This window comes from Phacochoerus africanus, chromosome 2, assembly GCF_016906955.1.
Source record: "Phacochoerus africanus isolate WHEZ1 chromosome 2, ROS_Pafr_v1, whole genome shotgun sequence".
In the NCBI taxonomy this organism is placed as follows: domain Eukaryota; kingdom Metazoa; phylum Chordata; class Mammalia; order Artiodactyla; family Suidae; genus Phacochoerus; species Phacochoerus africanus.
Window position 1 is genome coordinate 255765597 of NC_062545.1, and position 25502 is coordinate 255791098.

Genomic DNA, 25502 nt, shown 5'->3' on the forward strand with positions numbered 1-25502 from the left:
GCCAGATCCTTAACCCACTGATGGAGGTCAGGGATCAAAACTGCAACCTCATGGTTCCTAGTTGGATTCTTTCCCCTGCCCCACATAGGGAACTCCCCAACAGCTATTTTTATCACTACATGTTTACACCCCTTCAATCACTATTTCTCCAGTCAGGTTTTGTGACTCCGGGGAAGCCTAGGAGACTATAGCTTTTCTACAAAGAGGCAGGGAGAGGACATGGGAGGAGGTATCTGTCCTGGGAAGGCCCCATAGGGTTCTGCTTGGTTACAATAGAATGGAAATATTTTCAGCTTATGATAACAAGAGCTACCATTTTTTTTTGAGCATGCTCCCACTGTCAGGCTCTATGCTGAGAATTTAACACACAAATCTTCATTAAGCCTTACAATACCTCTATGACATAGAGTCTATTATTCTTTCCATTTTATTGACCAGGAAACCAAGACTCAGAAATGTCAAGTCCTTTGCCAGAGGTCCCATGGCCAGTACTTGCTGGCTAAGGATTTGAACTGAGATCACACGCCAGATTCTAGGTCCACTAGTACTGACTCTGTTTAGGTTTGTCTAAGGAGCCTCTTCCCACATGGAAGGACTGGCAAAGAATTACGGAATTATATTTTAAATCCCCTCCTAAGTTCACCCCCCTTAAACCGGATGGACAAAATGGACAGACAATATAGAAACATAGAAATACCAATAATAAAAAAGTTTACAGCCCTAGTAATCAAAGGAATACAAATTAAGATTACAGTTGTATATTGCTTAGCTCAACATGTGTTAGGCTTCGCACGGTTTACGACAACAAGCAATAAATCTTTTTATGATAATTGCTAAGACAAGTCAAGTGCAAAACAGGAAAGGACCAAATAGAAAGCAGGAGGGAAACCGCTACGCTGGTGGCTTTGGCCCGTCGGCCCACTCGGCTGGGGCCCTGGGGCCGGGCAGGAGGTCCAGCCAGTGGTGGGTGCGCCTGAGGCAGGGGGGAGTGGGGCGCACCCCGAGGACCACAACTCCCAGGAGCCCGTGCGCGCCTCGACCCGTCACGTGACCACACGGCTTGGGTAGTGTTCGCCTCGGCGAAGGGCCGGACTCGGAGCTCGAGACCCCAGCGAGCGGACGCTGTCCCGGTGCCTCGCAGAACCAGCGCGCTCACCATGGCGGTGAGTCCTGCGCTGACGAGAGGAGTGGACGCCGGGGCGGGGTTCTGGGAGCAGCCGCCCCTGGGCACCTCGAGATGCCCGCCGCCCCTGGGCACCTCGAGGTGCCCGCCGCCCCTGGCCGAGGGCAGGTCAGGGGGTGTGTTGCAGCCTTGTCAACTGCGGGAACAGGACTGGGGGGACGCTGGAGGCAGAGCTGGCCCGGCTTTGGAGGTTTCTTATTTGTCCCTCCTGCTGGGAGTCAGTCCAGCCTACGAGCAGTCTTTGCTCGGCTGAGGGTGGGGACGCGGTGGGTGAGGACTCGGGGACAAGTCCCGGAGTCCCCCGCCCTGGGCTCAGTGACTTGGGGGAGATTCCAGGAATTCTCCCACGATGAGGGAATCACCGAAGCATTTCAGCCTGTGTCCAAGGCGGGCGCAAACTCCCGGGCCGGTTCCCGGACTTGGCAAGTTCGTGGTCTGATTCTTTTGGGGCAGGTGGGGAATCCCAGAGTCAGCTACTTTCCACCCTCCCAACGCTTGGGTTAGAGTGTTTCAGATAAGCGTTTTCTTGATAGAGTTCGCCTGGGCTGGAATGACAGCTTGCAAAACTCTGGTCTTTGAATAGAAAAGTCATATATGCGATTTTTTTCATCCCATGAAAAACGTCATAAAATTGAAGAACCAGGAAGCCAACGTAGATCGTTTAGTCAAACATCCACACCAACCGCCTGCCGTTTCTCTAAAAGGGGAAATGCATGGAAAGAGCTTATATGAAAAGTTCCCCAACGAGCCAACAGCCTGACAGGGACCTTAATCTTCGTCTAAGCTCTTTAGTTTATAAATGAGGGCGCTTTTCTTAAAGGGTAAGCAATCCCAAATGAGAAAGAAGAAAGCAAGTCCCTTGATTGCCCTCTTCTTCACCACAGCTCCTCCCTAGCTGGGTGGGGCCCTGAATGAGGCACCGATAGATTAAACTCCGCTGCTGGAGGTTCAGATTTATCCTAAGCAGTGACACAGGGTGCAAGGCCTGCTCCTTGCATATCTGACTGCCAGGATCTTTAGCTGAAAACTGAAGCTCCAAGTCTGGGTGTACTGATTTGAATCTTTTTCTCCTGTGAAAAGGCAAGAGAGGTGAGTCTTTGTCCCTCTCGGGTTTCTTACTCCCCAGGGGGCTGGACGCTCTGTGTGGACACGTCCAGCTTGGAAATAAATACTGGACTGTCCGTTTTTCTCTGGCTGCTTCTCCTCCTTCAGCAGATGTCCTAGCCACCTGCCTCCCCAGTTGGGGTTAGGTGTCTCCCAGAGGTGTTTGTCCCCAGTACCACCAGTGGGCTCCCTTGTGCCTCTGTCTTATTGGATACATACACCCTGTTGAAATAACTGTTCATTTCCTTCTCCCCTAACAGACGTTAGCACCTTGGGGGCCAAGGACTTGTCTCATTTATCTCCAGCACCTGTACCTCTAGCACAACAGTGTTTGTTGATTGAACAAATTGTACTGCTTTGTTGGGTGTTCAGGTCCACTGTGTTTGGGGCCCCTGAGGTGGCTGGCCCAGGCCCCAGAATGTTAGAAGGAACACATTTACGGAACCTCCTGATTAATTAGCCACAGGAGACATTCTAATCATGTCAACTGCTTTATCAAGTGAACTCAAAGAAGTAAAGGCACCACACCTCCCGCTATTCCACCTGCAGAGATGGTGCCGCAGCCTTCTGAAATCGAATGAGCACAATTCCAGTAGAAATGGAGTTTCACAGGACGATTTGTACCTGTTCGTTTCTGCATATCAATCTTCTGTGAACATTCTGCCACCTCAACAGATATTCTTTTTGAAATCTTGGAGTTCCCGTCGTGGCTCAGAGGTTAACGGATCTGACTAGCATCCATGAGGATGCAGGTTCGATCCCTGGCCTTGCTTAGTGGGTTAAGGTTCTGGTGTTGCTGTGAGCTGCGGTGTAGGTTGCAGATGTGGCTCGGATCCTGCATTGCTGTGGCTCTGGTGTAGGCCGGTGGCTGCAGCTCTGATTAAACCCCTAGCCTGGGAACTTCCATATGCCGTGAGAGTGGCCCTGACAAAGGCAAAAAAAAAAAAAAATCTTAGCACTGTTATCTCTGGTTGTAGGATGCAAGGTGATTTTTACTCTATTGGGGTACTATTTCAGCTTTTTACATTGAGCAAGTAGCACTTTCATATTAGGGAGATAAGAAGCTATTTTTATTTTGGAGTTCTTCCTTGTGATTTTTCATAGACTGCATAGGTTTCCTTTCTCTTCTTATAAGGTCTTGGACAAATCCCTTCTCTTGGGACTGCTTTTCCCTATCTGCAAATGAGAAGGAGTTAGAAAGGGACTGGAGTTTTTCACATGGAATTTTATTTTTTTGTCTTTTCTAGGCCCGCACCTGAGGCATATGGAGGTTCCCAGGCTAGGGGTCTAATCAGAGCTGTAGCCACCAGCCTACGCCAGAGCCACAGTACTGCAGGATCTGAGCCGCGTCTGTGACCTACACCACAGCTCACAGCGACGCTGGATCGTTAACCCACTGAGCTGAGCACGGCTAGGGATAGGAACCCCGCATCCTTATGGTTCCTAGTCGTTAACCACTGCGCCTTGACGGGAACTCCTTTCACATGGAATTTTAGCAGAGCTCAGACCTCTCTCCCCCCTTCACCCAGAGCCCTGAGGGGTTTTTTGGCTGTACTCACGGCATGTGGAAGTTCCCGGCCTGGGCCATTGCAATGACGATGCCGGATCCTTAACCTGCTAGGTCTCAAGGGAACTCCCAGATCCCTGTGTTTTACACAGTGGAGTTACAAGGAAGATTTTATTTGCTGGTGTTCTCTGGCAAAGAAGTTGAAAACCAAGGGACTAAACAGTCTCTGAGAAAGTAAGTCCTGGAGATGTAATGGAATAGCGTGGTGACTGTAGTTAACAACACAGTATTGTATATTTGAAAGTTGCTAAGAGAGTAGACCTTAAAAGTTCTCATCACAAGAAAGAAAAACTATAACTGTGTCAAGATGGGCTGTTAACTAGACTTCTTGTGATGCCCCCTTTGTAATATATACATATATGGAATCACGTTGTACACCCGAAACCAATATATGTCAATTGTATCTCAATGAAAAAATGTTCTGGAGTTCCCATTGTGGCTCAGCAGGTTAAGAAGCCGACTAGTATCCGCGAGGATGTGGGTTCGATCCCTGGCCTCACTCAGTGGGTTAAGGACCCGGCGTTACTATAAGCTGTAGCGTAAGTCCCAGATGCGGCTTCTATCTGGTGTTGATGTGGCTGTGGTGTAGGCTGGCAGCTGCAGCTCTGATTGACCCCTAGCCTGAGAACTTCCATATGCCACAGGTGCAGCCCTAAAAAGACAAATAACCAACCAACCACCCAAAAAAACCGGAACTTTCTGAGGATACTTCTAGCTCTGATGTTTGAGGATTCTAATATTTGGCCATTGTCTTTGAAGGCAAAAGCCCAACTCAGCCAGGATCTCTTTAGCTGGGTGAGCACTGCCAGTGTTTGCAGAGCCACTTCTGCTGGCTGAGGTCTTACCTGGTGACTAGAGGGAAACTTCCCTTCTGTGAAGGAACTGACTTTTGGGTTTTTTTAGGGCCACACCCACAGCATATGGAGGTTCTCAGGCTAGGGGTCGAATCAGAGCTGAAGCTACTGGTTTATGCCACGGCCACAGCAATGCTAGATTTGAGCCTCGTCTACAACCTACACCACAGCTCATGGCAACACCAGATCCTTAACCCACTGAGTGAGGCCAGGAATTGAATCTGTGTCCTCATGGATACCAGTTAGATTTGTTTCTGCCCAGTCACAACAGGAACTCCCCATGAGGGGACCGAATGATCTGTCTGGATTTAACCTTGTCAGACATAGTCATTAAGTCTGGTGTGGGCATTTAGAATCACTGTCCAGTTTCCATCATGTTCTCCCTTGGTTATTTCAAGGCAGCATGGACACACAGTGATCCAACTAGACTCGGGTTTGAATCCCAGCTCTGCCAACTCACTAGCTCTGTGAGCTTCAGCCAATTTCTTAACTTTTCGGAACCTAGCTTCCCCATGGTAAGATGGGCCTCACTGGCCCACAGAGACTGCTGTGAAATGTAGTGTATGAAGAGCCCTTGCTACCACCCAAACGCAGGGTGGACCAGGTGCTCTTTGAGAAGAGCTTTCAGACAGGTGTTTTCGTGCTCCTTGCTCCTTCATTCTTTCCATGAGACTGTGAGCTCATCAAGGGCAGAGACATTCGCCTTCATCCGTAATGCTGGGCACAGAATTGGACTCAGCAAATGTTTGGTGAATGTCGAGTGAACAGGTGTGGGGTATAGTGAGGACAGCTGCGCCGGGCTCTCCATGATCAATACTGCCAGGGTGGAATGGCTGGGGCCCCGGGGAAGGAAGAGGCAGCTGTTCCTCGGTCTAGTGCTTCCCGATTGGCTTTGGAGGGCATGGAGGGGACATCTCAGCCTGACTGGAGAGCACTGTGACCTGGTTGGCCCAGGAAGGAGCCCTCCCCCACCCAGCACCTCCTTTGCAGCAGGGCCGGCTCAATTATAGCTCTGCTGCTGATCCTCTGTGGGAGCGTGGACAAGTCTCTGCTCTATCTGGCCTCGGTCGGCCCTGATGATCCCCTAGTGGCCCTTCCGGCACCTAAGTCCAGTGACCTCATTTTCCTAGGCCTTTAGAAGAGGTTGCTGAAGAGCATTAGGGAACACGATTTTCCACCGCCCTAATAAGCCCCTTGTGATGCAGAGTCCCTTCTCTTTCAGATGCATTTCATCTTCTCGGATCAGGCAGTGCTGCTCTTTGATTTCTGGAGTGTCCACAGTCCTGCAGGTAAGTTTCGGGAAGCCCAGACTCAGAAGCCTCCTAGCTCCAGGCAATGGAAACCTGGGTTGTCTATGGTTATGCTCTGTGGACATTTTAGTGAGCCTGACTCATCTTGCATAAAACACTGAGTGGGAACTTTGCATTTAGAATTCCCATTGGCAACCACTGCCCTTCAGATTTCCAAGGGTGCTGTTATCCCACTGATCCTCACTAAGGCCCAGGGAGAGGCTAGAGGGTGCAGCTTTCCCCTCTATTACAGGGGCAGGAACTGAAGCCCAGAGAGGGGAAGAAGCTTATCCAGGTAAGCCTCAGAGCCAGAATTAGATCAAGGCCTCTTGTTGCCTCCTAGTACCTCCTTCATAAAGGGTTCACTGTCAAGCATGAGCTCAGAAGCTCAGAGCAGCTGCTACAGCCTTTGACCTCAAGTGAGATACCAATTTAAAAGAGAATAATATTCCTTTGACTTGAAAAGACAGTTGGGCACTAATTCATGATGGAATTATATTTTCCACTTAAGTAACTGTTTTGTTTTATTTTGTTTTGTTTTTAAAAGCTTTTTAGGTCCACACCTGAGGCATATGGAAGTTCCCTGGCCAGGGGTTGAATTGGAGCTGCAGCTGCCAGTCTATGCTGCAGCCACAGCAACGACGAATCGAAGCTGCTTCCTTGAACCGTGCCACAGCTTGCGGCCACACTGGAACCCTAACCCACTGAGCAAGGCCAGGGAACTCCAAGTAACTGAACCTGCATCTTCAGAGATACTATGTCAGGTTCTTAACCCACTGAGCCACAACGGGAACTCCAAGTAATTGCAGCATCTTAAAAACTGACTGGAAGCAGCCCAAATGGCCATCATTGCAGGGCCTGATCAAATAAATTATGGTCTTCCCTACAATGTGTTACCATTCCAGTCATCTATTATAGGGTAGGCCTAGTGGCTTAAAACAATAGCAGTCATTTTATTATTTGTTCTCAAGGTTCTGAGTTGACTGGGCTCAGCTAAACAGTCCTCAAAGTCTCTCCTGCAGGTATGGTCAGTGGCTGGAACTGGAGTCACCTTTAAGATTTCCTCACTCTTGTGTCTGATTGAAGCTAGTTATTAGCTGGTACCCCATTCGGGGTTGTTCGCTAAATACCTACTTGTGGCATCTCCTGTGGCCTGGGCTTTCTTGTGGCAGGGTGACTGGGTTCTAAGAGCAAGTTAAGTGTCCCCAGAGAAACAGGTAGGGGGGAAAAATGGGAGAACAAGGTAGAAAAAACCCCATGCCTAGTTTTTAAGACGTAGCCTTGGAAATCACAGAGCATCACTGCCCTCCAATGGGTGAGGCAGTCACAAAGACTTAGGCTAAAGAAGAAACACATATGCCACCACTTGCTGGCAGGATGTTGACATTGTAAAAAGAGCATGGGGTGGGATATAGGGAGGTGGCCATCCTTTGAAAATATAATATGCCACAGATGCTATGAAGCCACAGAAATAAGGTACATCTGTGTGAGTTAAGGGGAGCCCGCACACAATGTATAGTGGGGCCACGACCATGACGTTAGGGTGCAGATAGGGTGCTGTCATTTAGACAAAGGTTTATACATACATTGAGTATCCCTGAAAAGCTAAGCACACAGGAAATTGCTAACAGAGGCTGCTTTGGGGAGGGGAGCAGAGGTTTTTGGGAGACTTGCCTGGGAAGAATTCTTACTTTTCACAGTATACCCATCTGTACTGTTTTGAATTTGTACCATGTACAGGCAATTATATGTAAGTTCATATTTTAAACACCTGCATCTTTGGCAGATGATTTCCTCCTGGAAGCCCAGTAAAGTACTATAGCAGGACCATTTAGTATCCCTCCACTGGCAACAGAGAAGTAGCAGTTAATTTTACACAGCGGCTCCAGTAAGCACTTAGTGTTTTCTGTAAAATACTTTATTGGGTTTTCCCCACTATTATAAGAGTAATACGGAAAGTTAGATGAACAAAAAATAAACTTTCCTAATTTGCTGCGATAATTATGACTCCTTTGCTCTATCTATCTCCTTGCTTCCAGACTTTCCCCTGTACACAGATGTAAACAGGAACTTGCTATACACGCTCCTCCCTTAACAAGAAGTCAGGAGGGAGATTTGGGCCGCCTTCCAGGGGTGTAGCTGGAGACGGTGGCATAGAGTTTCTCCACCCCAGCCCCTGGCCTTTTCAGGCAGCTTCACTTTTGTTAATTTTATTTTTTGTCTTTCTGTCTTTTCTAGGGCCCGCACCCACGGCATATGGAGGTTCGCAGGCTAGGGGTCTAATCAGCTGTATTTCAGCGTCACACTCTTGTCGGCCAATCCCACCAAGAAAGGGCTGGAGGGGGAAAGAGACAGCGAGGAGGTTCTGAGCCCAGCAAGGGTGGAGAAGATGCGAGGGAGAACAAATATGCGGAGAGGTGTTTTTCTGCCACCTGTGCCAGGTCCCCAGGGAAGCTGCCAGAAGGGGAGCACTGCTCCCTTGCCTGGCTGGGCCTCTGTAACTTAGCTTCTTTTGACAGGCATGGCCATTTCGGTGTTGGTGGTCCTGCTCCTGGCTGTGTTGTATGAAAGCCTCAAGGTTGGCAAAGCCAGGCTGCTCCTCCAGGCCCTGATGAGCCTGTCCACAGCCACCAGGCAGCAGCTCATCGAAGAGACAGACCAGGATTCAAGTTCAGACTCACTCCCAGACAGCAGGACCCATCTCAGGTAACAAGCAGAGGGGGTGGGGAACAGGCAGTGTCCTTGCATTCACCCTCAGAGGTAGGCTGGGCCCACAGGGTATCAGGCCTACTTCACAGAAAGGAAACTGAGGCCCAGGGAAGGACCATGACTTACTTGCTCAAGTGCTTACACTTAGTCAGTAGTGAGGTGAACTAGAGCCCAGCTCTCCTGAGGCTCAGGCCAGAGCTTTCAAAACAGCCACGTGGGAGGCTCCGATCTTTAGGACTCTGGTGCAGGCCTCAGTCTTGCAACAGGGGTGTCCACCCAGCCCTCCCCCAAATCTCAGCAGGCTTCCTTAGGTCACAAAAGCTTCCAAACCCCAAACTGGATCTGCTGTCCCTACACAAATAAGAACTGTGGTCAGCATCGTATACAGCTTGGCTGGGGGCTCCCTGTCTCTCCTTTATTCCCTTCCCATTCTGATAGAACAGCTGCCTAGGACCCCCATTCTGCCCTCCCTGCAGCTCCTGCTGGGCCTAATGTGCCTGCCTGTTTCTTCCGTGTGTGCCTCGAATAGCCACAACCCCCTTGCAAGGCAGGTGTTCTTATACCTGTTTTACCAATATATCTGTTTTACTGATGAGCAAATTTAGGTTCAGAGAGGTTAGGACATTTGTGCTAGGCCACATTTAGTAAGTGGCAGTGCTAAGAACTGTTCTGTCACCAAAGTCCATGCTCCTTAAATTGTAATCCTGTTTCTCACAGTAGATTCAGGGAAAAAAAAAAAAAAAATCTGCCTTATTGATAATTACATGTCTCATTTTCCCTTTTTGCCCAGGATACCTGGAAGCTGAGGTAAATGTGGGAGAGAAGTGATTATCCTAAACTCCCTATACAGTAGTTTTTTTTACGTTTTTTTCTTTTTTTCTTTTTTCTTTTTTAGGGCCCCACCAGCGTCATATGGAGGTTCTCAGGCTAGGGGTCCAATCAGAGCTACAGCTGCTGGCTTACACCACAGCCACGGCAACATCAGATCTGAGCTGTGTCTATGACCTACACCACAGCTCACGGCAATGCCAGAGCCTTAACCCACTGATCAAGGCCAGGGATCATACCCACGACCTCAAGGTTCCTAGTTGGATTCGTTCCCACTGCGCCATGATGGGAATCCTCTCAGGCATTTTTGATATACTTTTTAAAAAGAAAATCTCTCCTGGGTTAAGCATATAAATTATAAATCAGATGGTCCTGTAACTTAGCTGCCCTGCTTCCTGACACCAGTTCCTAGCTTCCAGCTCATTACCAACATTAAGTTGGCTCTTCTTTTTATCTAGGTGGTTCATGTGTCACTTTGGCCAGTCTTTACTCCACGTCGCTCAGGTGGTCATTGGCTACTTCATGATGCTGGCTGTGATGTCCTACAACACGTGGATTTTCTTTGGTGTGGTCCTGGGCTCAGGTGTGGGCTACTACCTGGCCTACCCACTTCTCAACATGACTTAGCTCGTGAAGGCTGTGCAGGAACTAAGGGCTGGAGAGAGCAGGGGCCCCTTCCCCAAACATTTATCTTCCAGCCTCATGTCTTCTGTCTCTTCTGCTGGCTAGTCTCACACCATTCTCAGCTCCTGAAAACTTTCAGCTGAAGCCAGCACATGCTCCCTGGAGTTCAGAGGCCATTGCGGCTCCTCAGCCAGCCTGTAGAGAGCTCAGGCATAGTCAGTCTATGCCTTAAAAAGGCTGCTGTGACCAGAGGGAGGATGGAGAGACCAGAACCAGGGGGCAGGTTTGCTGAGCCCATGAGGACTTATCTGACTTAAAACTTACGAATTTCCAAAGATCAAGACAGGGAGATGGTTCTGGGTGATGAACCTGGATATCCTCTGCTCTCCTGATCTGTGCCTTATGCAGAGGAGCACCTTCCACTGGAATTCCTGACTTCGGCCTCTCGGGGACAGAGATGCGGTGGCTCCTTTTTCTCACCTTTCTGCCTTGGGACAGGTGAAGATTGTGCCTTCTGTGGATCATGCTGACAAACTGAGATTTCTCATTGTTCCCACTGAATGCCTGGTTGGCAATTTTGCACATTAATAACAAAACCAAATTTTTACTGAAATGATTTTATTTTGTTCATGATCGTAGCAGCATCTGCTGGGACCTGTTTCCCTTTCTTGGGGAGAGGAAGTGACAGCAGATTAAAAGCAGAGAAGCAGGACTGTTTTCCAGGCCTTGACCTATCTGAACAGAGGGAACTCCTCCCATCAGATGACACTGCCTGCGGGAAGAAGATAGTTCAATGCCTTCAGGTGTCCAGTAGCTCTTGTGGCCTTAATAACCTCCTTTTATCCTGATCCTTCTTCTATGCAAAAGCAAGAACTGCACTGAATAACATCTAATACTAATGCTATTTATTACTTACTGTTCACACTTATAATCTGGTGGGGAAACATGATTCACTTAAACTACTGAGTAAGCCACAGGGGGTACCGACTGAAGATGCAATAAGTAACCAAACCAAAGCATTATGTTATAGAGTTAGATAGGGCTCTTCAGATATTTGAACCTTTTCACTTAAAAAAAAAAAAAAAAAAGGAAAGAAGTGGTACTGGGAGAGGAAATCACTGCTGTATACTGTAATGTCTGTACTCAGGTACCTCACAGGCCGGATGAAAGGTGGTCTAAGCTTTGGGAATTGAAAAAGAAAGACGCATTTTAATAAATATATATTTTTAAATAGCCTGTGACTGCAGTTCTGTTTCTCCTCATCCAAACAGCAAGCTCACATAACCCTGATAACAGCTGCAGGAGCTGAGTGGAGCAAACGAAGCTGGCAGTGCTGGCAGGAGGGCCAAGGATTGAGTGTCTGCTATGAGGACAACTCTGCCCAGCAAAATCTGGAGTGCTGTGCCCTCAGGCAGACACTCCCAATGCCAGCCTAGTCACCAAGCTGTTCCTTCCTTCACGTGACAGGTACTAACGGTGAGCCTGCCCTGAGAAAAATAACTGTCCTGTGGACTCTGAGGACCCGGGTGGGCATGAGTATTAGCGCCTTCCCTCCCTGAGTGCACAAGCAAAACAGCAACACCACCGTTTAATCTTTACAGTAAGAGGCAGCTCCAACAAAAAGTCTCGTACGTGAGGCCTTCAGCATTGACCGGTGCATCCTCCCCATGTACGCCTGGAAACGGATGTCACAACAGTTGTAAGATGCCGTCGTCTTGCTGATGGAGGCTTGGGCATCCCCTTACAAGTCTTGACCAGCTAAGGCTCCTCGCCTGGGGCACTGCAATAAACATCCCTACGAGCACTGGCAAACTGATCGGCAGCCTCTTCAATTTGATAGTCTACCTTCAAACGTGGTAATACATTTGAGCTTTCAAAACATGGAGGGCTTTTTTTTTTTTTTTTTTAAATCTGTGCTCTAGAGAAATGGATTATAGGCCAGATGAAGTAGGCACTTCAGCGTTCTTCAGAACCAAGTCACAAAAGGTGGTATTTTCTCTACTTGAATTTAACACCTATGTATTGCTTCTTATCATGTGCCAGGCAGTATTCTAAGCACTTTTCAATATTAACTTTTCTTTTTTTGCTTTTTAGGACTGCACCCACGGCATATGGAAGTTCCCAGGCTAGGGGCCGAATCAGAGATGTAGCTGCCAGCCTATGCCACAGCCATGGCAACGTGGGATCCAAGCCACGTCTGTGATCTACACCACAGCTCATGGCAATGCCAGATTCTTAACCCACTGAGCGAAGCCTGGGATTGAACCCGAATCCTCATGGATACTAGTCGGATTCTTAATCCACTGAGCCACAACAGGAACTCCACAATATTAATCATTTAATCCCCACAACAAGGTAGAAACTATTTTTGTCCTTGTCTTGGAGATGAGGAAGCTGAGGCACAGAGAAATTAATAAAGTCATCCAGCTAATAAGTGGCAGAGCCAGGCAGCCTGGCCCCAAGTCCATTCATCAACTCAGATGAGGGCTGAGGCTGAGAGGATAACTGGCTATAGCCATACAGCACCCACCCAGTGGAACAAGGGTGTGAGTGCAGACACTGGAGGCTGAAAACTCTCATGTTCTGTGTATTTTACCCTAACAGGGCAGAAATTCTGTGTCAGGAGATCGTGAGGCCCACAAGCCCGTACTTCTAACAAACATCACTCCCCTCCTCCCTCAACCGAGGACAAATGCTGCTGTGGTGGCCAAGAGCCCAGGCTCTCGAATCCCATGGCCAGGATTTAAATTCTTGTTCTGCTGCCAACAAGCTAGGTAACTTTGGAAAGGTTACTTTACTGCTCCATGCCCCAGTGTCTCCACTATAAAATGGATAACAGTGTCTTCTGCGAGGGTTGCTGGAGATGAGATAGTCTGTGTAAATTACTCCACAGCAGTGCCTATTTGTAGTAAATGGTAGTTCTTACTGCCTCTCAGGCTCAAGGCTGTCGCCACAAAGGACGATGTCAGGTCAGATGGAATGCCATTCAGGTTCCTACCTGATAAACATTTTAAATAAGGGAATATTTTTTATAGAAATTATTATTTTTTTTGTTTTTAGGGCTGCACCTGTGACATATGGAAGTTCCCAGCCACAGCCACAGCAGATCCGAGCTGCTTTCTGTGACCTACACAGCAGCTCACACCAATGCCGGATCCTTAACTCACTAAGTGGGGCCAGGGATCGAACCTGCGTCCTCAAGGATACTAGTCAGGTTCATTACCACTGAGCCACAAAGGGAACTCCAAAATTACTCTACTTTTTTTGAAGACTGGTTGCATGGTCTTTGGAAAGCCCTGAAATAAATACAATAACTACAGATATTTTCTCACTACTATTCCCTGCATAGTCCTGGGCCTGAACTAAGAGGGAATGGAAGCTGCTCTCAAAGTGAAGACTCAATCTCTCAGGTGCCATGATGAATGACAGTAGAACACAGGGACCCCCCTACCCCCAACCTCCTCTGCATGGCCCCTAGGGTGTAGGACTACACCTGCAGCAGCAAGTAGACAACAGGACTGGTCCTCAGACAACCCTGCTGCCCCAAGCCTTAAAGTAGCTGGGATGAGCTGAGATAGCAGAGTGGTGACTTTCTAAAGTTCCAGGGTTAGGTACCAAAGCAAACATCTCACAAAGCTTTCAAGCATACTAACCAACCCAGATCTGCTACAACTCCTACCCTTAGATTCCCAGAGAGGGAGCACAGATAGCCCTCAGAAACAAATCTGATTTCACCCCAAGAGCTTGAGTTAACTTTCACCGAAGACATTTATTTTAGTTTTGTTAATTTCAAATATTCATTGACCTCTTAGATTTAAGGCAGGAAAAAAGACAAGACGTCTCAGGACTGCAGGCAAGGCTGTTAAGTCATCCTGGCTTGGACAGTATAATCCACCCTCGGTTCTACTGGGGAGACCTCACCCCAGGTGACAATCCTGTGGCTGAGACACAGTCGAGCATTGAGAGGCAGATCAGTCCACGAGTTAAGAGAATAAAAGCTTGGGAGAGGGCAGGACTCTCGCAGGGACTGGCTGGCGGGGGCGCCCCCAGCCCTTCCTCCACGGGGCACTGAGGCAGGACCACGGTGGGCTGCTGACCACCCGGCGTTCTGAAGACAGGATCTCACTCCTCTTCTGCCGGCCAGGCAGGGGCTCAGAGGCTGGCTAACTCGGATATCTGAATTACTGTCCTCAGAAAGCTCACCTTCACCTCACCCTGGGGCTTGTCTAGACCCGGGGCTGGCTGTGCAAAATCATGCTCAGGGAAGGGTCGGCAGAGAAACCTTTGCACCGGTTTCCTGGGTCTTCATGCCAGCCAGTCAATGTCATCGTCATCGTCATCATCTCCAAAAAGGGGTGTTGGGGGCGGGCGTCCCTTCATGCTCTGACAAAACAGGAAAGAGCAGTCAGTCCCCCTAGGTCCTGCCCCAGCTGGACTTCCCACCTGCGCAGGGTGACGTGATTGGTGTCTGTTCCCGGCTCCAGGATGGAAAGGAGGTTGTTAGTTTGGGTTTTACTGAAAGGACTAACCCCGAGGCCAGCAAACCTAGGCTTCCAGATAAAGCTGAGACAAGCGGTCAGAGAAGGGAGGCAATCTTTCAACACAGAGACAAGAAGACCAACTGGGTTTGGCTAATTTTGTCATTTATTTGAGAAACAAATGGATGGACTAGACAGGGTTCCTCTCATGCAGTAATTTACACATTTCATGTGGGAAAAAATGGGGAGAGTAGGAGTAGGATTAAGAAACAGAAGCCGAGCAGCCCTAAAGGAAGAGATGCAGGAAGATGAAGGGAAGCTGAGAAGAATACAGTCACATTTAAAAAAAAAATACTATGGCCTGAGGTGGCCTGTGGCTCTGGATGTGGCCCCCTCACTTGAGAGCTGAATTTAGAGGCTTGGCCACATCACCAAGTGGAGAATCCTGAGATGAAGAAATCCCAGGAACACAGGGCCACGGCCTCACACCCCTGGTCTCATTGGCCCCTCCCTCACACCCACAGCCAGGTAGGGGACTAAGGGGGACTAACGGGCCATGAGGAAACTCCCCGCCTTCCATGACTTGTGCCCTTGGCCTTTATCTTCTGGATTGGCAGGGAACGGGTCCCAAAGGCATAGCAGGGGTTGATGCTGGAGACAGGCAAGCACTGAGGATTCTCTAGTAAGGTACCTGCTGCTCTGGTGCACTCCCCTGGCCCAGGATCGGTCCTCAGAGGGCCAGTCAAAGGGAAGGCAGCGGGATGTGGCCAGAGGTCCCTGGGCTAATTCCATCTCCACCATCAACTAACAGACTTTGTACATCTCTCTGGGCATCAGTTATGGGATCTCTAAAGTCTGATAGTCTGGGCTTTAAAACTTGGCTCACTGCTTCTGTTTTATTCCAGCTAAAGTTCTGGCTCTGCCTCTACCAGCTATGTGTAACCTTGGGCATGTTTTTTCATCTGCCTGACCCTCGTCCTCTTTTCAATAAAATAGGATAAAAGCGTCTACACCTCACTGGATGGATAGAATGATTAAAGGTCTGTCAAGCAGTTTTCAGAATACCCAAGAAATAGACATTAACTCGATGGTATTACTATTAATACCAATAATATAGTGCTAATTAAAAAATTCCAACTACAATTAGGGCAATCACTTGAGATACTAAATTGGCTTTTCTTTCTTTCTTTCTCTTTTTTAGGGCTGCACCTGTAATATACGGAAAATCCCAGGCTAGGGCTCCAATTGGAGCTGCATCTGTGACCTACACCACAGCTCAAGGCAACTCCAGATCCTTAGCCCACTGAGAGGGGCCAGGGATCTAACTGTCCTTATGGTTACTGGTGGGGTTTGTTACTGCTGAGCCCCAAGGGAACTCCCTCTTTCTTTTTTTAAAGTGCAGAATTCATATTCAGAATTCTCAAATGAAACTTTAACTTGGGGAAATTAATGAATGAACTGGTTTGCTTTCCCTAGTCGAAAGCAAGAAAGAGAGGACGGCTCTGGTACACATGAGCCAGATTCCAGCTCTGTCACTTTCCCAAGGGTTTGGCAAAAGGCAAAAAACCAATTCTGGTTGATGATACATGCGGGGAGAAAATCTGCCCCCTTCACCTCGTATTTCTGTTCCTATGACACAGTGAGCCTGAAGCTGTTCTGTGCTCTCTGTCTACTTTTCACGCTACTCTAAGTGCCATCACAACAAATGCCAAGAATGCTTTAACTTAGCACGACGGGGACCGCAGAGGCAAGCATCAGGGTTCCGACCCAGGCTCTGTCAGCAACTCACCTTCCTGCCCTTCACTCTGCAACTCTGTGAAGTGGGACTATGCTATCGGTGCTGAACCAATTTTCAGCCCAGGAATGTGGTGATGAAAACACAAGGTGGCAGGTTGGAAGCAGCAAATGCTCAGAAACAGATGGCCTTACTAGGACCCTGAGGTTTTAGTCCTCGCTCTGCCATGAACTCTGTGGCTTTAGGTAAACCATCCTTCTGAGCCTTAGGTTCTCTGTCTATGAATAAAGACAGGCATCTTGTCTGGATGCCAGACAGGAAGACCCTCAAAGTCCTTTCCAAAACACCAAGAATGCTCTAGCAGAATAGAGGATGAGGCTTTGGCATTCTAACAGAGGACTAAGCAGCCCAACTTTCTTACTGAAAGTAGAAATCACTGCTGCATGAGCAGCGCCTGGGACCCTTTTTCAAGAATAAAGTGGTATCTGACCGTCCCCACCGTGCTCACAGAGGCGCCCCCTCCCAGCCCCAAGCCTGCTCCCGCAGGGCGCTGCGCACAGAGCCCAGGGAGTGGGCCACCAACACGCTGCATTCCTCTTCTCACGGGCTGGAGGGAGGGGCCCCCCAGGGGCAGCGGGAGGACTTGGCAATGCCCGGGATTTCCTTACCACCTCGTCGTCATCCTCCTCCTCAGCCTGTGCTTTGGGGCTCGCAACTTTCAGAGTTGCCCCTTTAAACAGTTCGTCGTCTTCATCTTCACAGAGACTGAAAGAAAAATCAAGAAAATGGAGTCACGGAAAAACACTGTTTCTGCTCTAGGCCACAATACCCACAGGCCCCAGGGGAGGACGCCAACAGCTGGGGTCATCACCCAGGAATTCCTCCCGACACTCCTGACTCCCTCCAGGATTTACAGCCAGAGCCACCTTGCTTTTTTGTTTTTTGTTTTCCTTTTTTTTTAGGGCCACATGTGTGGCATATGGAGGTTCCCAGGCTAGGGGTCCAATTGGAGCTGCATCTGTGACCTACACCACAGCTCATAGCAATGCTGGATCCTTAACCCACTGATCGAGGCCAGGGATCATGGCCAGGGGTCAAACCCGCATCCTGGTGGATACTAGTCAGGTTCCTTAACCTGCTGAGCCACAACTGCAACTCCCAGAGCCATCTTTTAAAACAAGTAAGTAAGACCACATCACCCTTCTGCTTAAATCCCTTTACCAGTTTCTCACTGCACCCGAGGGCCAAACTTCTAACAGTGACCAAAAAAATCTCACATGACTTGGCTCCTACCAAGGTTTCTGACCTCAGCCTAACACCACCCTCCTCCCACTCACCATGCCTTCTTCCTTGACTGTGTCATGTCCCTCCTGCCGCAGGGCCTCACATGTGCTGTTCTTGCTTTCTGCAAGCGCTTCCTCCCATTCTTGGCGGGGAAGGCTCCTAACCATCCTTCAGGTCTCAGTTTCAGTGTCACCCTCTCAGAATCCTTCCCTAAGCACTCTATCTAAAGTAGAGTAATCACCCCGCTAAAGTAGAATAACTTCCCCTAACCTCTCTAAAGCAGAATAACCCCCCTTATCATCTGATCTAATGTAGAATAACTCCCTCTTTATTCTCTGTACACCCTGCTTCTTATTTTTATCTTATTTATTTATTTTAGGGCCGCACCGGGGGCATATGGAAGTTCCCAGGCTAGGGGTGGAATCGGAGCTACAGCTGTCAGCCTACACCACAGCCACAGCCACGTCTGCGACCTACATCACAGCTCATGGCAACGCCAGATCTTTAACCCACTGAGCAAGGCCAGGGATCGAACCTGCAATCTCATGGCTACTCGTCGGATTCTTTCCCCTGTGCCATGACAGGAACACCCTGTTTCTTTTTTTTTTCTAAATAAAGCATTTATTATGCATTTATAATTCAGCTGCCCCTTGAACAACACAGGTATGAACTGCACAGATCCAATTATATGTAGTAACAGAAAACATGCAGCTGGCTGAATCTGTGGATGAGGAACTGTGGGTACAGAGGGCCGACCATGAAGTTATACACCGGGGGTGGACGTGTGGGTGGGGCTCCTGTTGTTGCGCAGTGGGTTAAGGAGCCAGCATTGTCACTGCAGAGGCTTAGGTTGCTGCTGTGGTATGGGTTCGATCCCTGGCCCAGGAACATGCTGTAAAAAAAAAAAAAATGGATGGAGCAAAAAAAAAGTTACACACAGAGGGTCAGCACCCCTAACCCCCATGTTGTTCAAGGTCAGCTGTATAAGGCTTTGTCCTTCCCTCTAAATTGTGAGCTCCTCACAGCAAGAACCAGCTCTGTCTTGCCTACCACATTACCACAGGCTTTTACATAGTTGGTAGTGAATAAATATATGAATGAATGAATGAATAAGTGAATCAGCTAGTCACTCTCTGAGGATGAGTCACCAGCCCCAGAAAAATGAAGACAACCTCCATACACAGCTGCCTTGTTCCTGAAATTCTGCTCAGGGGACATACCTGGGCTGCTGAGAACAGTGGCTGGATCCAGCTGTTGTTCCTACGGCTGAAGAAGCTGCCTCTGGGCTGCAGGGCTCCTGGGAGGGAGCAGGGGTGCTAGTAACACCCTCCTCATTCTTGAGCTCTGGAGCCCGAGGCTCTCCTTCTGGACTTTCAGGCCCCAAGGCCAGTGGGTCCCCCTTTTTGGAGTCTAAAGTCAGGGATAGTCTCCTGGAGCTTTCTTGCTCCCCGACAAAGGCACCTCCCAAGGAGCCGGGAGCGAGGGCCTCCTCACACTCAGAGTCCACAGTTACAGGGCCCGGAGGCTTGGGGGGAATTGAAGTCGGGGGTCTCAGGGCTCTTTGGGAGGCGAGGCAAGCTGGTTCAGAAGGGGAGGCATCTTCTTTTATCTCTGAGAGGGCCTCTGCTTCTGAGGGCTCCCCATCCCTCCCCTGCACATCATCCTGGGGAGTCGGGAGGGCCTGAGGAGGCAGAGCGGCAGCTTCCTGGACCACCTGCTCTGTCGGCACCGTGGGGGGCTCCTGCCTCTCCCTGTGCGAGGGTGCCTGAGACTGCCTAGCACTGACTGAGACGGATGGCTCCAGGGCAGGGCTCCGAGGTCGCTCCTCTTCTTCCTCTTCTTCATTGCTGCTCTCTCCCTTCTCTCGCTCATGTTGGTCTAACAGCTCGAGAGTCACCATCTGTTCAAAAGCCAAGGAGGAAGAGATGATCACTAACAGGAAACAGAGGCGCTCCCAGCCCCTATTAACGCAACTGGTCATCTAGTTCGAGTGACTGTTTTCTGTCTGCTTTTGCTCAAATGACGTTGCTGCTTCTCATGAGAGGCTGCCCATACTCATCCAGTGAGGTCATTCCAGGAATCCTAGGTACTCATGAACAGTCTTGAATCATTTTTTATTCATGATCCCTTAGAGGTTACTTAGGCAACCATACCCATTTCGGTGAAACCATCACCAGCTGGCTGTACCTTGATGGTGCTCATGATGGCCCCCAGAATGGTCCTGCCATTGTAAGATTCCTCCAGCTCAAACTCCCCCCGCAAGCAATGAAACACTTGGTTCATGATCTTCTTGACCTGCATGCAGGCATGAGGAGAGAAAAACACCACCAAAATGGATGCTGCCAAAATCAAGCAAGTAAGGGATGCACGTAAATTCCAGAGAGCTTCGGAAGGCTGAGATGAGGCCCTCCTAAGAACTCTGCAGCGGGACACAGCTGGTCCAGAACTGAGACACTGAAGGATGTCACTGCGGAGAGGACAGTCCTAAAGAATGAGGAGCTCTTGACAGAAGGGCTCTCAAGGATGGGTAAGCTGTGGCATGTGTGCCCAAGACCCCTTAAAATAAGACCCTTTAAAGACCACTAGGGCTGCCACAGGCCATGAGCATTAGCGGCTAAAAGATGCCAGGCACACTCCCCACTTCTCCTGTGACTTCAAAACATGTCCCTTATCTACCCAAACCTCAGTATAGGGCCCTGTGGGGTCTGCCACCACAGGGGTAGGCTACAAAGGGTTAATGTTGACTTAAGTTAGATAAGTGGTGGACTGATGCCAACATTGGGGGGGCAAAAAGCTGCCAACACCACAAATTGACCACATTCTTTCTGAAGCCCTGATGTGCATGTTCAATCCCGCTATGACATGGTTCACTTCGCTGATATACCAGCTCACCTTCTCTGAGGGGTCAGCAGTGGCAGCTTCCACTCCAGACACCTGGGGCTTGTTCTCCAGGTCCTTGAGGTGCTGTGCATTCTGCTCTTTCAGGGCTGTGACTTGGGCCTGGAGGGCTGAACACTGCAAAACCAACAGACTGTGGCTGTGGCCTCCAAACCTGCACTTGCAGGTGATGGAGTCAGGAAACCCAGGAGAACCATCAAGTGTTAACCTCACACAGGTCTGCTGCCATCCACACCCTCCACCCCCACCCGAGGCCTGCTGACTCAGAGCACTCATTTCTCCATCACTCAAACTCAATTCCCAGCTTCATGTCCTCCTTCCCAACCAGGGCACTGGTCTTGTTCCTCAGCAGGGCAAGAATGTAATGAAAACGGTGGTGGTGGTGGTAGTGGTGGTGTGTGCGTGTGGGTGTGTGGGGGGAGGGAACCCTAGTCACACAGACAGATGAAGAGTGGACATCAGAAGCAACCTATTCACCTACAAGATGGCCTTCCTCATCTCTGAGTAAAGGATTTTCAACTGGATACTTTAAAAAAAGGACCTCCAGACATGAGGACTTTCTCACATGGCCCTAGGCCACCCCTCTCTCTCTTTCCTGTTTTTTATGCCAGATGATCCCACCTACCTGGGCTCCATCCCATCTCACGCCTTTCCCAGGACATCCGCCACCTTCCCCTCCTCACCAAAGCCCCTTATCTCCCTTGGCTCTACTCCCCTAGGAACTTCCTCTTCTGGGCCTCACAGCACATAATGCTTATCTTTGTTCCTCTCTGTCTCTTTTCCTTGACTATGAGATTCTTGAAGAGAGTTCTTTGTAAGCCCTTTCCATAACATAGTGCCTGGAACAGAGCTGGCACTCAATAAGTATTTGTTTAATAAATGAAGGATCAAATAAGAATGGAACCAAAACATGAATGCTGCCTTTTCTTTTTCTAGGTCACTGACCTGCCATCCCAAATGCGTATGTGAAAGATTGCTGATAAAACTGGAGAGTATGATTCCATTTTCAAGCTATTAACAACTTTCAGGTTCAAAAGGATCGGCAAATCAAAAAGAACGAAATACCAGCATTTTTAGCAACATGGATGGACCTAGAAACTATCATGCTAAGTGAAGTCAGCCATACAATGAGACACCAACATCAAATGCTTTCACTGACATGTGGAATCTGAATAAAGGACAGACGGAACTTCTTCGAAGAACAGATGCTGACTCACAGACATTGAAAAACTTACGGTCTCCGGAGGAGACAGTTTGGGGGGTGGGGGGATGTGCTTGGGCTGTGGGATGGAAATCCTGTGAAATCAGATTGTTATGATCATTATACAACTACAATGTGATAAATTCACTTGAGTAATAAAAAAAAATAAAAATTAAAAAAAAGTAAAAAAAAAAAAGGATCGGCAAGACTTGAACAACCTACTTGCTTCAAATTAACCAGGCTTCCTAAGCCCAGGAAAAACCCTCACCTTTGCCTCCAGCTGGAGCAGCTTCTGCTGGCTGGCATCTCTCTGGGCACACACCTCCTGGTACTGCTGCAGGTGTTCATCCTTGGCAGAGGCCAACAGATGTTCACACTTGGCTTCCCACTGGCTCTGAAGCTCAGCCTGCACTAGAGACAGCTGCCAAAGAGAAAGTCATCATTGCACTGGGGAGGGAGTGGGGGGTATCCAGTCACATCTAGGGAAGCCCATCTTTCACAAGGCAGAAAGAATAAGCTAACAGATATGATTTAACAGGGAAACAACAGTTTGGAAGACCCTGATTACTTTAAAAGTAAATGTACCTTTTTTTTTTTTTGGTCTTTTTAGGGCTGTACCCAAGGCACATAGGTTCCCAGGATGGAGCTCGAGAATCAGAGCTACAGCTGCTGGCCTACACTATAGCCACGCCAACACGGGATCCAAGCCGTGTCTGCAACCTACACTACAGATCACGGCAACGCTGGATCCCCAACCCACTGAGTGAGAGATTGAACCTGCATCCTCATGGATACTGGTCAGATTTCGTTTTCCGCTGTGCCACAACGAGAACTCCAAGAACTCCGTAGTAAGTGTACTTTTTAATGTAGGTAGGAAGATGTCATTAGTTGTCAGGACTCTAAAAGGTACTCCAACCAGGTAAAGATGTGACTATCCAGACAGGTCCCCAGAGGGCAGGGCCATAATGTGATCATACTTTTCAGGATCCAGGCCCTTAAAATTTATAGGTTCAGAAGAAACTTATTTTTGTCAAAATTCTCACAGGCGATTAAATTGAGGGCACCAACTCACTCTAAATAAAGAACATACAAACATGAACTTGAGAACTTACAAAGGAAAAGGCTCCAGGCAAATGGACTAGAGCTCCAGCTGTGTCCTGCCTGATTGCTTAGATAAGTCGCTTCCTTTCAAGGGACTCATGCGCCTGAAGGGTAGTGTCTGGTGGTTAAGAACTTTGACCTTATCATGTTCGGAATGCTTTTATAAAGACTTTCTTTAAAAATTTACTTTTTTTATAATGACATTTTCATTAAGCTTTAACGAAGGAATTAAGATTCTTCATTTGATTCCTGGATGTTCTTTCCCATTTCTCCAAAGTGAGAGACTATGACTATGAGAAATGTCATCCTAAAAGATGAAAAAGAAACTGGAAAAAGTCCTTCATGCCTCCCTTTTATTTCCAAAGCGCTTCAGCTTCCCATTACCTGCTCTGCAGCTGCTTGGTCTGTGGACACCCGAGCCTTTTTCAGGAGCTGTCGAAGTTTGTCCAATTCCTCCTGGTGCGACTTGCGAATTTCATCTATTTCCTCCTCAGCCTGACAGCGCTCTTGAGCTGACTTCTTTTTCCTTTCTGAGAGGTTCTTAGGAACAAGAGAACCATCATCAGCTCTAGCTGTTTGACGGAGGATAAATGGAGACGGTGGTGGTGGTGGTGGTGGTGGTGGTGGGGATTACTATTTTTGGCTGCACCCGTGGCATGTGGACGCTCCCAGGTCAAGGACTGAACCTGATCCGCAGCAGTGACAATGTTGGATCCTAAACCAGTAGACCACCAGGGAACTCCAGGTGCTGGTAGTTATTAACATCACTGGGTCCTTACTTCGTTTCTGGGAACAATTCACTTTATAGTTTAATTTCCCCCAGACAGTTAACATTTTCGGCTCCTGGCAGACAAATTCTAGACAAGAAGAGCTTTATCTACTGATCTATTAAGAGATGGGGAACATCTTAACAGTGGTGAGGGTACAGGGAAGTTGGTACTTTCACAGCCTGCTGGTAGGAAAATCACAATCCTGTGAAAGGACTTTCAACACACACACACACACCACACACACACACACACACAGAAATTACACAAATGATAATTTATTTTAAAGAAGCATTCGATCATGTTCATAAAGATTAAATAGCCCCCAAGTCAGAAGGAAATGGTTTTTAAAAAAAAGCTCCCTTGAGGCACAGCAGGTTAAGGATCCAGTATTGCCACAGCTGTGGCGCAGTTTCAATCCCTGGCCTGGGAACTTCCATATGCCTCGGGTGTGGCCAAAAAACAAAACCCTGATAAAACCATAGAGAAAAAAACCCCAAAAATACAGACCAGGGCCTTTTACCCCCTAAAAAGGCACTAAGCCTGGAGTTCCCTGGTGGCCTAGTGGTTATGGATCTGGTGTTGTCACTGCTGGGGCTCAGGTCATTGCTGTGGCAGTGGCTCAGACCCTGGCCCAGGAACTTATGCATTCTGTGGGCATGGCCAAAAAACAAAAAAGGAATGAGAAAGTTTGCATTCTTATTAGTGCAATGTCCACAATACCATTTTTTACAAAGCGTTAAATACGATCCCTTTTTTTTTTTTTTTTGCTATTTTAGGGCTGCACCCATGACATATGGAGGTTCCCAGGCTAGGGGTTGAATCGGAGCTGTAGCTGCTGGCCTATGCCACAACCATAACAATGCCAGATCCGAGCCGTGTCTGCAACCTACATCACAGCTCACGGCAGCGCCAGATCCTTAACTCACTGAGCCAGGACAGGGATCAAACCAGCATCCTCATGGATTCTAGTCAGGTCCTTAACTGCTGAGCCTCGAAGGGAACTCCCCACATTATTGTTAAAAATGTTATCAGTGTACAATACTACATGTATTTCATACCTATATGTATGCATATGTGTATGTATACACACAGAAAACAATCTGGAAGAATAATCATATTATTTTTGGATCAAGCCCGAGGTATGTGGAAGTTCCTGTGCTAGGGACTAAATCTATGCCACAGCAGTGACCTAAGCCACTGCAGTGGCAATGCCAGGTCCTTAACCCACTGAGCCACAGAGGAACTCAATCATATATTTTTTAATAGTTGTTGCCTCTAGTGTATGAGATTAAAGAGGGGAAAAGATGAATTCCATTTTTTGTTTTCCACTTATCTGTATCATTTGTATTTGTTACAAGAAGCACATGCTACTATAATTTTTAAAAGGAAAATAAGAATGTTTATTAATTAGCCAATCCTGGTCCCTTGGGCCCAAGAGAGAAACTTCAGACGGAGAACTTACCTTTTCCAAAGACTCCTTCTCAGCTCGAAGGTCAGTCAGCTCCTCCTCCAGGGATGTCACCCTGAGTTCCAGTTGTCTCCGGCTTTGCTTTTCACTCTTGAATTTGGACTGTGCTTGCTCAGAGGTTTCTTGGAGCTCTGGGGAATGACAGTAGAGAGACTTGGCTGCGAACCAGAGCTGCTGTGGGCCTTATGATGTCCTGACAGCTCCTGCAAAGCTGTATTCCAGCATCTCCCAATCCTACCACACCAGTGTCTTCCACTCACTTCTTCCAGCATCCCTTCACTGATGAGCAACAGGCTTATCAAGCCATAAACCGATTCCCCCCAACCTATATTTATCTCCGTATACACGTCGTCTGACACACATACAAAACGAAAAGGAAATGTTCTAGTCAGAGACCATGTTTGAGATA

At 48.3% G+C, this 25502-nt stretch overlaps 2 protein-coding genes and 1 long non-coding RNA gene across 5 annotated transcripts in view; 2 read left to right on the top strand and 1 right to left on the bottom strand.

Moving 5' to 3' along the window:
- The first annotated feature begins 1027 nt into the window (after nt 1–1027).
- Nucleotides 1028–11391, top strand: SLC31A2 (solute carrier family 31 member 2). Its single transcript, XM_047768181.1, has 4 exons — nt 1028–1163; nt 5931–5997; nt 8517–8703; nt 9993–11391. The coding sequence occupies exons 1-4, from the start codon at nt 1158–1160 to the stop codon at nt 10159–10161; spliced, it is 429 nt and encodes a 142-aa protein (XP_047624137.1). The 5' UTR covers nt 1028–1157; the 3' UTR covers nt 10162–11391.
- A 2511-nt stretch (nt 11392–13902) lies between these two features.
- Nucleotides 13903–25502, bottom strand: part of FKBP15 (FKBP prolyl isomerase family member 15) — a 60331-nt gene continuing 48731 nt past the window's right edge. For 2 of the 3 annotated variants that reach the window (XM_047768183.1, XM_047768182.1), the window contains exons 21-27: nt 25088–25224; nt 23240–23395; nt 22023–22175; nt 20548–20670; nt 19843–19950; nt 18876–19555; nt 18231–18547 (exon numbers count right to left, since the gene is read on the bottom strand). In XM_047768183.1, coding sequence (XP_047624139.1) covers nt 18340–18547; nt 18876–19555; nt 19843–19950; nt 20548–20670; nt 22023–22175; nt 23240–23395; nt 25088–25224 — 1565 coding nt within the window. In that variant the 3' untranslated portion in view covers nt 18231–18339. Of the gene's footprint in view, nt 14542–17039; nt 17137–18230; nt 18548–18875; nt 19556–19842; nt 19951–20547; nt 20671–22022; nt 22176–23239; nt 23396–25087; nt 25225–25502 lie in introns of those variants that run through there. The other variant, XM_047768184.1, reaches the window with a different exon arrangement.
- Nucleotides 19493–21650, top strand: LOC125120267 (uncharacterized). Its single transcript, XR_007133297.1, has 3 exons — nt 19493–19741; nt 19961–20182; nt 21490–21650. It is a non-coding gene; the product is annotated as an uncharacterized LOC125120267 (long non-coding RNA).

What these genes read in the sequence shown, in the direction of transcription:
- SLC31A2 (XM_047768181.1), top strand. An exon ending in GAGTGTCCACAGTCCTGCAG is followed by an intron (nt 5,998 to 8,516) that starts GTAAGTTTCGGG and finishes TTCTTTTGACAG; the next exon opens with GCATGGCCATTTCGGTGTTG. An exon ending in GACAGCAGGACCCATCTCAG is followed by an intron (nt 8,704 to 9,992) that starts GTAACAAGCAGA and finishes CTTTTTATCTAG; the next exon opens with GTGGTTCATGTGTCACTTTG.